The sequence below is a fragment of the Hylaeus volcanicus genome, chromosome 3 (genome assembly GCF_026283585.1).
Source record: "Hylaeus volcanicus isolate JK05 chromosome 3, UHH_iyHylVolc1.0_haploid, whole genome shotgun sequence".
Classification (NCBI taxonomy): Eukaryota; Metazoa; Arthropoda; class Insecta; order Hymenoptera; family Colletidae; genus Hylaeus; species Hylaeus volcanicus.
In genome coordinates this window covers 28,914,315-28,927,937 of record NC_071978.1, presented here as the reverse complement: position 1 = coordinate 28,927,937, position 13,623 = coordinate 28,914,315, and the positions used below count along the sequence as shown (strand labels likewise).

General features: G+C 47.0%; 1 protein-coding gene across 5 annotated transcripts in view; it reads left to right on the top strand.

Moving 5' to 3' along the window:
• LOC128873256 (cell adhesion molecule Dscam2-like) overlaps positions 1 to 13,623 on the top strand; it is a 105,632-nt gene that overhangs the window by 15,413 nt on the left and 76,596 nt on the right. For all 5 annotated transcript variants that reach the window (XM_054116695.1, XM_054116696.1, XM_054116699.1 and 2 more), the window contains exon 2: positions 4,888 to 4,980. In XM_054116695.1, the coding sequence (XP_053972670.1) occupies positions 4,923 to 4,980 (58 nt within the window). In that variant the 5' untranslated portion in view covers positions 4,888 to 4,922. The remainder of the gene's footprint in view (positions 1 to 4,887; positions 4,981 to 13,623) is intronic.

The following is a 13,623-nucleotide window of genomic DNA, read 5'->3' as shown; positions in this document are numbered from 1 at the left end:
ATGCCTTTTGTAGCTAGACGTCGACATCAGCTGCTGGAGCGCGATGAAAATGATCCGATTCCTTTTTCAAAGGGCCACGCCCGATTCCTTGTAACAGTCGTTCACTCGAAACTTTATTCGCTCGATACGCAGACTGTTGAACTTTGAACCAAGTTTACGAAGTTATTGGTCTTGGAGTCTGTAGCACTTGGGCGCAACACCTCGAACCTTGACGAAGCCACAGAAAAATGCTTACAAGCATTGCACTTTTATGCAATGACCAAATCGTCGAGGTTTCTTAAAAATAATCTCATAGAAATTGTACAAAGCTTGGTACATTGTTTTTTACATTCTTTAGCCAGACGCGATTAATTCAGGCGGTTAAACTCGGGAGGAGACAGAAGACCCAGAAACAGCATTCTCAGAAGTTTCGCGAGCACAAGATCGCCACAGGGGCGTATCGTCGGTCCGTTGTAGGGAGAACCGGAGGCGATGGAACGGCTAGTGGAAAAAAGGAGTCGGGCGTGAGAACGAGGCACGGACGAATGAATGTTGAAAGAGGGGCGGTGGAACAGGTTCGCAAATAAGGAGTACGGGGTACCGAGTTGCGAAGCAGAAGAATGCTCTTGACGTTGACAACGATGGAATGAAGCTGTCGCCGGAGAACACCATAGTTTCTACGGCTTTTTGTCGTTACCCTCGTTGTTTGTTTTTCTTTTTTCTTTTTAGGAAGATAGCCGTATTAATTTCGTGCCTCCAGGAAATAAACGCAGCCGAGGGAACTTTTCAAACTTTTAAATCGACTCACCGTGGCAACGTTTACGAGCATTCATTGCGTTTAGTTCGAACGAGCCTTTCCTTGTGCCGCGCGAGGAAAGAACGGCCGACGATCAACCAACTGCACCGTTACCGACTGTGGCTTTAAACGAGACTCCTGTGTAAATAATGTTTCCTGTTAGCACGCTTATTACACGCGACCGTCCTCTCGCAGGACTTAGATACCCGTTAGAGGGATGATATATTAACTCCAGCTACGAGGCCCTTTTGTTCTCTCCGGTTATGAATTCTGTATAAACAGGGGTTAGCGCGAGAGATACGTGTGCGAGCGTGCGTGAGCGGACGTAGCCCTGTGTTTGTGGTTTGAACTGTGACTGTAGAACGGGCACGTTGAGCTTTAGTTGAAGCTTAACGCAGAGACGACTCGGTGCACGTTGAATAAAATGTGCTTTCCTAATTGAGAACGCGCCTCGATCGTGACACGCGCTCTCCAGAGCCTCTCGAGACGCTGCACTCGTAATTAGTCGACACGCTGAGTAATGAATTTTTAAAATTCGACGGCAAGTCCGATAAATCGATGCGATTGAAGCATCTCGCCCACGGCCAACGATTGGGAGACCGTGGACGGACAATCGTAACGTGTCGGCTCGGAAAGTAACTTATTTTAATAAAGACTCGATAAATTGCAAAGTACTTTGCTAAAACGATTACAGCCGTGGGAAGTAGCTTTTAGCGCTACAATTACGTTCGCCTTGGCCGTTACTCCGCGTCGACCGTGCAACTATTCCAAGATCCTTTACGGCTTCTTTCACGCTGCTCCCAGACTTTTACGTCGATCACGTCTTATTCCCGCCCTTTTGCGCGGATCGTCGTTTTCGCGCGTTACACAGATTTCCCTACCCTTCGCACGTGCTCCACATTCGCGAGCAGCGAGTTTCAATGATCCGTTGAAGGTCTGGAATTAGAGGAAGAAGCACAGAGTCTGGCTGAATTTTACAACTTCGCGATACTCTTTCGACGAGCTAACTCTGTCACGAGCGCCTAGTAAAATCAACGTTTACGTTCATCTCCTACACTTTCGCTTCCAAGTCTTTTTTATTCCCCGTTTTCGTAGAAAAATGAACTAGTACACGCGGCTACTTTTATCGATCATAAACGAAGGTATACAAAAACGTTTGATTAGACGATATTCGATAGAGCTACTACGTCCCCTCTGACCATCATTTTCCATAACGTATTTTACGTTTTATAATCACGGTTCCTTCTTCACGGGGTCGCGGCGAGTCGGTCTGAATCGTAAACTTAATCGCATACGACGGGATTGCTTTCCAGTTCCTATTCGTTGGTACTCGAACGAAGGTAATTCCGCCTCGTCGCGAGAACAATGTTACCGTTGGCCTTCGTTCGATCCGACCGCCAGATATACTCGCGGGATGACCCAATCTTCGGACCGAGTCCAAGTTCTCTTCCATTTCCGGATAGAGCACGATCGCGCAAAAACTTCTTTAATCTCCCAGAAGATTCGAGAAACGTTCCTCGCAATATCGGTTACCCAACTTGGACGAATCGAGTATACGGAATTTGCGAGGACCCGTGGAACGAGTAAACGTTTCTCGTGGTTTTCGAGGGTCGTGAAAATTTCAGCGAAATGCGCGACGTTGTTCTCGTAAATCCTCATGCATCACCGACATAAACCGATATATAGAGCGAGTCTAAACAGCTCCTCGCTGAATAAATAACGTTTCCAACGCAACGTCTACGCTTTTAACGCGTTGGTCGGGTATACTTGTTTCTTGCTGCGAGATCAGACGTCCTGTTTCGCAGAGGCGAAAGAAAAATTATTGAATGGGGCGGTGAGTGTCCATACAATTCACAGAAAATGGGATGCAAAATTTAAAAAATCTTTTGAAATATCAGTTGGTTAGATTTGAACCGAGCGTGTACGCGGAAATACGTTGAACGTTTATTCCAATATATATTATGGTTCCGCGTTGGTTTCTTTTTCGAAGGTAAAGGGAGGATGTTGGATAGGAAAGAGGGAAAATAGCGAAGAATTCGGACAGGCTGGAAGGACACAGGGATGCATACGATGTTTGAATGTGGGTAAGGTAGCTTGCTGCTGCTGGGATGAACGGGTGTAAAACTAGAATGAGGCGTAGACGTGACGGCGCGGCGGGGCCGTGAAGCGAATCAAACGATTTTACGCTCCAAATTTCAGCTCTTTGAATCAGCCAGCGCGGAGAAGCCTAGAAAAAGCGGCAAAAAGTACAGTTATTTCGATTTTCGCCGAAGTATATTCGTGTTCGTAGAGTTACTTGTCCCTCTTAACATTTCCACTGTAAGAACGATCCATAATATTACTCCAAGGGATCTCGGTTTCTTTGCATGGTGGCGACCAGAGGAGATTATAATTCTTGCAACGATAAAAGTTTTACCGTGCGATCCAACGCTGAGTTGAGCATAGAAGTGTAAACATTTGGTAGGTTCGTTAAGAATTTGCTAAATTCCCGGCTACATTAAATTGCCATTCGTTGACGTTATTTCAAGCGTATTTCCACTTGCGGGTGGGAAAACAGCGATAACAGGAGAAACGGCGATTCTCCCATTAATGCGAAAATCGTATTTGCAATAGTAAAATACAGTTAAGCAAACACAGCTGTGCTGCATTGCGTTCTCCCAGCGTAGTTTAATGACGTCGGAGGTAGCTTAATTCTGGTCTCTTTACATCTCACTAATTAGTAAATATGCCGTGTATTTACCGTATACGGTTTTATAAAGTTTAGTATATTCACGTGTCTGCTCGCGATAATTTCGACTGTAAACATTTTCTATTCATAGTATCGCCCGCGTCATTGGTTCGTCTACTTTCCCCGAGGTGCTAAACGAACAAAGTACTAAACCAACGCTTTATTAATTTTTGTAGAACACTCGCGGGTATTTGCTCGAAAAGTAGATTTTCATAAATGCTGCGTTTACCTTTCGGTAACAACGAAGGGGTCGTTAACCGTATCGCTTTCTTCGGAGCGAGACGAATTCAACGCCCCCGCCAATCGTTACAGTTACCAACTCGCGCGACTGCGACTGACGGGTGTGTGGGTGTATGCATGTCCATTCAGGTGACGAGCCCTTGGAAAATCGAAGCGAGAAAAAATGTTCAATATTCAACACAGAGGTAGAGAAAAAAGTCGTCGGAGTGCGCGACGAACGGCTAAACTCATAAAAGAGTACAACGAGAGAATCGTATTTATATTCTCTTTGGAGGAACGTCGATTCCTTTTCCGCATTTCCTTACGAAATACATATATTATTTCCTGCTTTCCGAGCTCATACGCCGTTCCATAAAGGAGTCCCTCGACGTTCGACCGAATATTTGCAAAAAGACGAAAACGCGTATTCAAATATAGGTACGTAATCTATATCGAACATCCTGAGTCGTAGGAAGTCCAACCAGGGGTGCATCTATCATCGGGTTAACACGATTCATCCCTGGCTCCTCGCGTAGAAAGTACCCTCGGGAGCTCCTGCCTCGTTGACTTATCAATTCAACTATTCGGAAGCATCGGAGATTCTCTAACTTTACCATTCGGAGTCATAACGGAAACGTTGTTTCGTTCGTGGAAAATGGAGGGCGCTTGAAAGAAAAGAATGAACGTATCAATTCCGCGTACGACAAGCATCCGTTGGCGGGCGAGCATCGCGCGTTTTATGATTATGTACGTTGCATGACGCGCACCGTCTGGGAGGACTTTCATTGAGCGGACAAACCCCTAGGCACGGATTCGAGAGGAAAAAATTGTCGATACGAAGTAGGGGTTTGGGCATGAAGCGAAGGGGAATAGGATGGTTGAGGGTGAGCGTAGAACGGGCAGTCTGCCAGAAAGGACGAGGCAAAAGGTGGGATGAGGTCCGATCGTGGGCATGCATCGAAAGAGAGCGACGAACGCGAAAGGGGAACGTTCGAGAGAGACGAGGCTACACAGAGAGAATAGGAGGGTTAAAGAGAGAGAGAAAGAGAGAGTGAGGGAGGGAGGGTGGTAGAGGGGAAACAGACAAGCTAGAGTTGGCTGGGATCCGCGGATAGCGGATTGGGATGGATGGGTTGATTGATTGGGCACGCTTGTATTGTTTCAGGAGGAAGCTGAATCGACGTAACGGTCTACGCCAGGATGGCCAGTTGGCCGTTGAGAATCGTACTCCTGTCCAGCGCCCTCATCCTTGTCCGCGGTAAGTAAGAACACAAATCGTTGGCTGTGCCCGTGGAAATGATTCCTCCTGGCCGTTTCGTCGTGTTCGACCGTCAGCCATTTCAGCGACCGGGCTCGGGCAATACCGTCGGGATGCCTGTTTCGCGTGAAGAGGGGGCGGAAGAGGGAAAAGGGAGTGCGTTTAGCCGAGTAAATATTTGCGTCGCTGAACGCGAAGCGAGAAAATGAGACCGGCGCTACCGCATCTGCCTGGAACAGAAAGTATTTCGGTAATAAAGTGACTTTTTCCGGGTAGGAATTATTTACTCCGGACGTCTTTGAAAAATAAACCTAACCGAGGAAGGTTAATGAAACCATTGACAAGAGGATTTAATTGATAAAAATAGAATTTTTAATATCGTTACCCTCTGGACCGACTTCCACGCACGTTGGATTACTACACGGACACTCGCATCCTGCTTCCGTTTCCGTGGCTCCTTTCTCAACGGGCGCAAGCTTCGACTTTACCGCCGAAGTGTTCCGGTGATTGATTTTCCGTAGCTCCGCAATCCACTCGCTGTTGCTTTCCTAACAACGAAACCACCGCAGGTATTCGTTTGAATTACGAACGCAATTGTCATCTGGTCCATAAATTCATTTTCTACGGGACGCAAGATGCTAAAAAGTCGGAAAGTATTATTTTTATAGCGTTTCGTATAGGCCAGCTCGGTAAAGTCTAACGTGTCCGTGCAATAATAAGGAAAGTACTTTCGTGGGTAGCTGTTCTAATAGCCGAGAGTGTAACAAGTGAAACTTTCCTTTTAAGAGTGTTTTACTGTACACAGTATAAACAGAGCGACGCTGCTCCTTTTTCTTCTGTAAAACTTTCCCGGTACAGCTGCGCGCGAATGCAAGCTCCTCTGTTCGACATAATGCTGCAACAGGAGGCGACGACACACTGTCAGTCGCCAGTATGCTCGGCATGCTCGATTCCTACTCGACTAAAATATTCGGTCCATGAGAAATCCTAGACGTTCGATTCGATTCAACAGTTGGGTAGTCGGGAAGTCTCTAGCACGCCTTTAGCCTTTATACGTACTTCCAAATTGTACATAGAAGGAATTCGGATTCTTTTTCTTCTTTAAACGTGCTGCCGGTGTTTTCCTTTACGCTTGTCTCGTCCGTCTTACAACTTTCAACGTTTACGTCTATCCGAAGTAAATAAATATTCTAGATTCGTACGAAGATATCGAATTCTCTCGAGAGCTTTCGTTTCGCGGTGACGGAGCCGCCGGTGATGTCTTTGCCATCGGTTTGAGGTAAACGGTTTTATTTATTGCACTCTTATAAACGTCCCAGAGGGCATTAAAACGCCGATAAATTCAGCGGAAAAACACACCTAGACCATCCAGCTCGATACTTGTTGCAGGGTATCCTCGGCCACGACTTTCCTTCGTTCCATTGTTTCTTCCTCCCTCGTCTGCTTTCAGCGTTCGCCCCTGCAACGAACATTAGCGCAATACCACGATCTTACTCGTAATTAAATATCGTACTTGGCAAACTGGAACGATATAAACTTCCGCGTCAAGTTTACGACTGCCGCGGAAGTTTCCTGATATTGAATATCATCGCGAAAGACGTTTCATAGTTGAGTCTCCCCCGACGCTCGTAGAAACTTTTTAATCGTCGCTGGCCGGGCACGAATGTTGTTCCAGGCTCGTTCTTCTCTATTTTCTCTCTCTCTCTCCCGTGGCATCGAACACGAGATACGTTTGCCGCGGGCGATCTCCGGAAATCGGCGCGGGAATATCGGATTCGTACTATTCCATCCGCGAAGTCCGTCTTTCAACGTGGCTCTCCTTGTCACTTTCTCGGTCGTTTGAAGACGGAAACGAAGGAACTCACGTGGACACACGAGTCGTGGTTGGTAGTCGGTTTGCGGCCGTAAGCCGTTGAGAAGAGGAAAATAGTGGAGAAAGAGCGTGGAGTGATTTGGAAGGTAGCCGCGGTCTTGCTAGGGGCTGGGGTTGCCGGTGGGACAAACGAGGAGAGAAACGGCGCGATGGGGTGGTTGAGGTGGATACCGGAGGAACTAGAAGTGGAAATGGAACTGGAAGTGGAAGTGGAAGTGGAAAAGGGAAAAAGGAAGAGTAAAAGAAAGTAGAGGAAGGCGGTGTGCGAGGGTGGTGTTAGTAGCGGCGATGGTGGCTTAAACGAGAGAGGAGGGACGGGTGGTTTCTTAAAGATGTGAGCCAGGGCGCACTTGTTGCACGGAAAAGGAGTATGGGCGACGCCAAGGAAGGAAGGAAGGAACTGGCGTGTGCAGGCTCGGCAGCGTGCAGAGGGGAGGAACGGGATTTCCACGGGGGTGGCCAAGAAGGGGAGAAGAAAAACGACGGAGGGTAGAGAAGGAGATTTGACGGCGGCGAGAGTTGCCGGTGGAAGGCGAGGAAAAGATGCAAGGGCGAGGCGCGGCTTGGGAATCGAATTGATTCTCTTTTACGGGCTCGCGTTACTTTCCTTTACCGTCTCGCGATCCTTGCCTCTTGACCGGGCTTCTTTCCACACCCCCTCGCACCCCGTCCGTAAACTCCTCCACCTCGCCCATGTTATTTATTTATCAGCTCTCGCACGTATCTTTCCTCGTCCTCGAGTAAAGGACCACGCGATACTTCTCTTTACCTTTACCTCTTTCTCCCGTTATTTCTTGTCTCTTTTCTCACTTTGCTTTTTTTCTCTTCTATTCCCCACGCCCCGTTCAAGTCCAGTCGATCTCTCTAGTCGTTGTACCCAACTTCCTCCTCCATTTCTTTTCCTCGCTATTCGACGATGAAAGGCAGTTCTTTCGCATCGACGCGAGAAATCGACACTCGCCAATTGCACCGACGGAGAAGACTTATTGGGATTCCTTGTGGACAACGATCCTCTAAATCGTCGGCGATCGATCCTCCGGCGACCAATCGAGACGATTCATTGGGTACGGTGAATATTGTGTAACGGATGAAAGTGCCAGTCGTACGACTTTTTCTATGCGATTGTAAGAAACTGAGAGTGACTCGTGAACGAGGCGTATCAATGAAAAACGAATTAGATTTTGCTGGAAAACTCGAAAGAGGAAGAACGGTGCACTCAAGTTTATTAGCCGTGAAACACAGACGGAGTAACAGCTACTACCTAGGATAGGCAGCAGTCCATTGAACTTTTGGGTCGAGAGAATTCACCGTGTTACTTATTTATCAGCACCTACGCGTATGTGTAGCGTAGCTACATCCGCGTAAAGAACCACGCAGCCATCGACCCTTGGGAAAAAGGCACTTTCCACGCGAGTGGATAGAATCACCCGGTCCGGATTGGATTGGAGCCTCAACGAAAAACTTATTGGGATTCCTTGCGGATATAACAGGGTTCCCCGGTCCGCTTTCACCAGGAAGCACGACGAACGAATCGATCGGCGTCGATGAACGGGATCGCCGACGGATTATATTAGTCGAAGAATCGGTATTGCGCGGATAATTTCTCGCAACTTTGGCAAATTACGCTTTAACCGGAAGGGTTAAACGCGAAAGAGAACCCCTTTGCTCGCTCGAATTACCAAGAAACTGCAGAGCGAAGACTATCGAGTAGCCTAGACAAAAGGTATCGACGTGTGGTGATTACCTTGCTCTAGGTTGAACTCTGGGAAATAGAGCTTAAAATAGTAGCTTAAAATCATCACGATACAACGGAAAATGTATCGTCAATGGTTGAATTGTAAAAGGATATCGGAGAAAGAACTCTGTATCAAGAATCGTCCCTATGGATTCACGTACGTTCTTCGCTTGGATGACATTTTATTGATTTTGAGACTATCGCGTCTCGACTGTAGCAGGAGATTTTCTCAGTGACTTCGAGACTATGGCAGGTTGAATCGGAAGATGTTGCAACCGTGAGTCGATAATTCGGGCTCCGCTCGGCATCATCGTCCTCGTGCGATCCGTGGATCTATCCAATCGAGAGTATTCGAGACTGGAAACTGTCCAACATCGTTCAGAATGTCTACAATGCTCCGCGGAATTCGATTGGATTGGTTTTTCTGGAAATTTAACCGAGCTTATGATTTCGAGAACGGCCAGAGGACGTTTTTACCGTCGTTGCAGCATTCCACGACGCGGCCGAGCGATCATCGAATCTCGACGACGCGCCCGTGTCGATAGCCTTGCAAAATAAATTGCAATACCCCACGGAACGCCTCCCGTAAATACGCCAATAATGAGACGAAGGATCCCGTTGTGCGTTCCCGTGAAACTTTTCCGCGAACGATTAACACGAAACGAAGTGTGTTATCCGGTTCTCAGGCGATTTTTTTTTTTGCGATCATCGGCGAAGAATCCGCTTTTATCGGCGAGAAAACCTTCGAGCGGGCAGGAAACTTTCATAAAAGAATTCAAATTAGTCGATCCTCGGAATTTAACTACCCCGTTCGGGGTTCCCGATGAAATTTTCGCTCGAGAGTATTGAACTCGACGGCTACCTATCCGGGTCCAACGTGTGCCTTATTTTTACAATATCGATTTCCTTCGCCTCTTTGATGTTGGATCTTGCATTATTCAACGACTCCTTGGTTCGCGCTATTTCAGCTCTCATCATGTGTGGAACATTACGGAACCGCGTTAATTTATATTTGACTAGCTGCGCCCCGCAGTTTCACCCGCGTGGAATACCAACGTTGCGACCCCCTTTTACTCCCTTAAGGGTTGAATTTCGAAATATCTTATTCTTATTCCTTGGATACATCATAAAGGAAACCTCTGTTGAGAAAAATTTGAATAACGGTGTTCTATTTTTATAACTGAATCGACGTTATTTTCCAATGCCAACGAGCGAGGAAATTCGCAAAGGAAAAATATTGTACGATTTTTTAAACCGTAAATGCGCGTACTTTTGGAGTCCTCCGCTGTATCGGTTAAAAATATCTCGTACTATAAAAAAGCACTTCGTCTCACTACCGCGGCAATTCGAATTTGATCGTCGAACTAAATCGAAAGCAATGTCAAGGTTTTAAAGAACAAGAAGTTTCAGAAACTCTTTCCACTCGAGACGATCGCGGAAAATAGCCCCGAGTACGGGGGTTGAAGCTCCTTGTCGATTCGAGCCGCGACAAGCGACATTTGCGCGCACCGTCTCGGGCCGAGCCGAGTCGTTCTCTTTCACGTAGAGTGTTAAATAAACAAATTTGAACGCGGCCGTGTCCGACGAGTGGCGAGGACCGAGGGGCGAAGGTAACGTGGGAAGCGCAGCGTGCCAGTACAAACATTGCGCGGTGAAGCGGTCTTCGTCGCAGAGTCGGCGCAGATAACCCCAGCGCGATCTTCGCGTTCAAGTGTTGCAGACATTTAACGAAAAGCGCCGTGAAAGGGGCGACGATAAACGGGCGTTTCACACGACGCGAAGCACCGCGCTGCCCCGACTGCGACTGCGACTGCTAACGAAAGAACGCACGTAACTGCAGTCTCGATTGCACGCCCACAGCCCTTTCTCCTCTCGGCGCGTACACATTTATCCCTCCCCACTTTCCGTCAATTGACAGAGTCTGCCAAGCTCTCGCGAGGTGCGCTAAAAGGTATTTGTGATACCCTCGTATACATTAATTTCCTCGAGCCCGTTCAAAGGACTCGCGACTGCAAACCGGTGCCCTGCTATCGAGAAATTTGTCATTCATTCTCGTATTACGCTAATCCTAGGGATTAGTTCAATTTTCTTTTGGTCATTTATTTAGTTGGTCTGATACAAGAGTATCTCCGCTAAATAGGACAGCATTCAAATCTTTTGTTTTCAAATATAGCGTAGTTAATTTCCAAACTTTCAGACAGCATGTAACGATCGCCCTCCGTTCGATTCAGACAGGAGTATTTATTCGTTGTGGTAATTCGCAACGTTAACGCTGCGAAAAATAGCGTATAATTTCTCCCGTGCAAACGAAACGTCGTCAACGATTTCATCGCGGGGCGTTTTTGAAATCCAGGATCCATTTAAACCGAGACGCGTAGAGTCGGCGTGGTTCCCGCAGGGGCGTGTGCACGCGTTGTTTATAAATTTCTTTCCTGGTCGTGGTCGCGCGTACCCCGCGCCCGCCTAGTCGTATTATTCTTTTGTAAGGGAGAACCACGCTCCCTTTGAGACATGGCATGGATTTCGTGGCGCGCATTTACATAAACACGCGGCTGAATTTCCAACCGTCGACCGAAGGGGACGAAAACAAAACAAAACGCCTTCTCTAAATCGACTGAAGCGATTTTCGACTCGAGCGAAATTTAGTGACGAAATTTTACATTCGTCGCGTTGCTGTTGTTGAAATACTCTGTAATTTGCCGTGCAGCGCGCAAACCTCCCGGCTTTCTCCATTAAAGTACTTAAATTAAAGCTCGTTGGAATTTGAAAATTCCTCGCGCCGAGGAATTATTGCGTGCGGCGTTGAATGAACAAAATGGAGTATAATTTGCGAGTCGACTGTAAACGTAAATGTAAATGTAATTGAATGGATAAACGAGTCGCCGCTTTTTAATCCGAAACGTTGTATTCGCCCTCCATTAGTCGCCTGGTTCACTTTATTAGTCGCAAGCGAAATTTCGCGCTTCGATCCCTACTAAAAAAAAAAAGCTTTCAACATACGACTCTAAAAACTATCGAATAATATAGCGGAGTCTTCGAAGAGTACCCTCGAGTTCTTTCGCTTCTTTTGAAAGTGTGTTGCGATATAAAATCTAGATCTGGAAAAAATGGATGCAAGCGACTGACGGTAACGGTAAAAATAAGGTGGCTGACGGAGAGTTAACAACGCCGCGAAAAAGGAGGCATGACATTTTTCCATGGCAGACTCTTAACTAATTTCAGCGACGCGGGCGACTAGTATTGATCCAGCTCAATTTCCGCTTCCTCTTTCCGTCGCTGCATGTGCGCGTCTTGTAATATCGAAGACGCTGGGCGATGCTGCTCTCACGGTACAATTTCTCCACATTCTCCGTGACGTGGAATTATTGGGAAGGCATTCAAGTACATCGGAGCACACGATGTTGGGCTTTCAGGGACGAACAAAGACGATTAAACCGCGTGTCACGGTTACGACGTCTGCTACAATAAGCGAAACGCTGAATGGGCGACGCGGGGACCGCGCATTGATAATGCTAATCGCGTACTTACATTCGAGCGGTGTTATTAATACGTCGTCTCGAGTCTCGACGTCCTCGTACGGAACACGCGTTGTTCAAAGCAATTTATGGTATCCAATTTCGACGCGGTTGCGAGATCCGAATAACAAGTTGCCGCGATACCATTTTAATCAATATTAATCGGATGGCTTTGCAGTTCTCGGCTCGGGGAAAATATTACGCGAGCAATATCTCGAAACCTGTCTATAAAGACGAATTAAAAAGTTGCCAACGAATGGTCGCTTTCTAGAGGAATTGATTTTCCTGTGCTGTCAATCCTTTTAGCCCCGTTGAAGAAAAATATACGAAACTAATTTAACGAATAGTGAAAATACAAAAGCCTGTTATATAATATCAACCAGCATCGCCGCCGCACCTATACTAAATGGTCGGCAAGATGGACGAGGTTGAACAAATTCAGAGGTAAATAAACGCAGAGTCGTAAATATGTGCATCGCAGGATCGACGAGTACAAACGATGAGTTTACTCCGGTACCCGGGTTAACGTTGAACGCAATATCTTTCAGACGAAACGAATGTTTCCCCTCGGAGCTTTTCAATTACCCCGCGGCAACGAAGAAGTCACGGAAATATAGTTTGCTGGATTTACACCCCAGCCGGTTTTGACGAAGTTTCGCGCGCTTCATCCTCCCACGGCGGACTTTGTTAATAACACGGCACGAACAGCCACTCGACGGTTTATTCACGCGTTCCAGCAACAATTTCGTTTGCGGGCTGTATACTTTGCCTGGGGAAATCGTAATGTCCGCGGTGAATTCACCGCTGTAAATTGACGGAACGAGCAATTACGCCAGAGCCCGTAAATGGACATCGCACGAAACACATTAGTTTGCGTACAGTTAACGCACGCACGTACGGGCTGTATAATGCAGATTGCTCTGTCGGTAATGCAGATTGCTCTGTCGATAATGCAGATTGCACTGCCGATAATGCAGATTGCACTGTCGATAATGCAGATTGCTCTGTCGGTAATGCAGATTGCCCTGTCGGTAATGCAGAATGCACTGCCGATAATGCAGAATGCACTGCCGGTAATGCAGATTGCTCTGTCGGTAATGCAGATTGCTCTGTCGGTAATGCAGATTGCTCTGTCGGTAATGCAGATTGCCCTGTCGGTAATGCAGATTGCTCTGTCGATAATGCAGATTGCTCTGTCGATAATGCAGATTGCACTGCCGATAATGCAGATTGCGCTGCCGATAATGCAGATTGCTCTGTCGATAATGTAGATTGTTCGGTCGATAATGCAGATTGCTCTGTCGATAATGCAGATTGCTCTGCCGGTAATGCAGATTGCTCTGTCGATAATCCAGATTGCACTGCCGATAATGCAGATTGCACTGTCGATAATGCAGATTGTTCGGTCGATAATGCAGATTGCTCTGTCGGTAATGCAGAATGCACTGCCGATAATGCAGATTGCGCTGCCGATAATGCAGATTGCGCTGCCGATAATGCAGATTGCTCTGTCGATAATG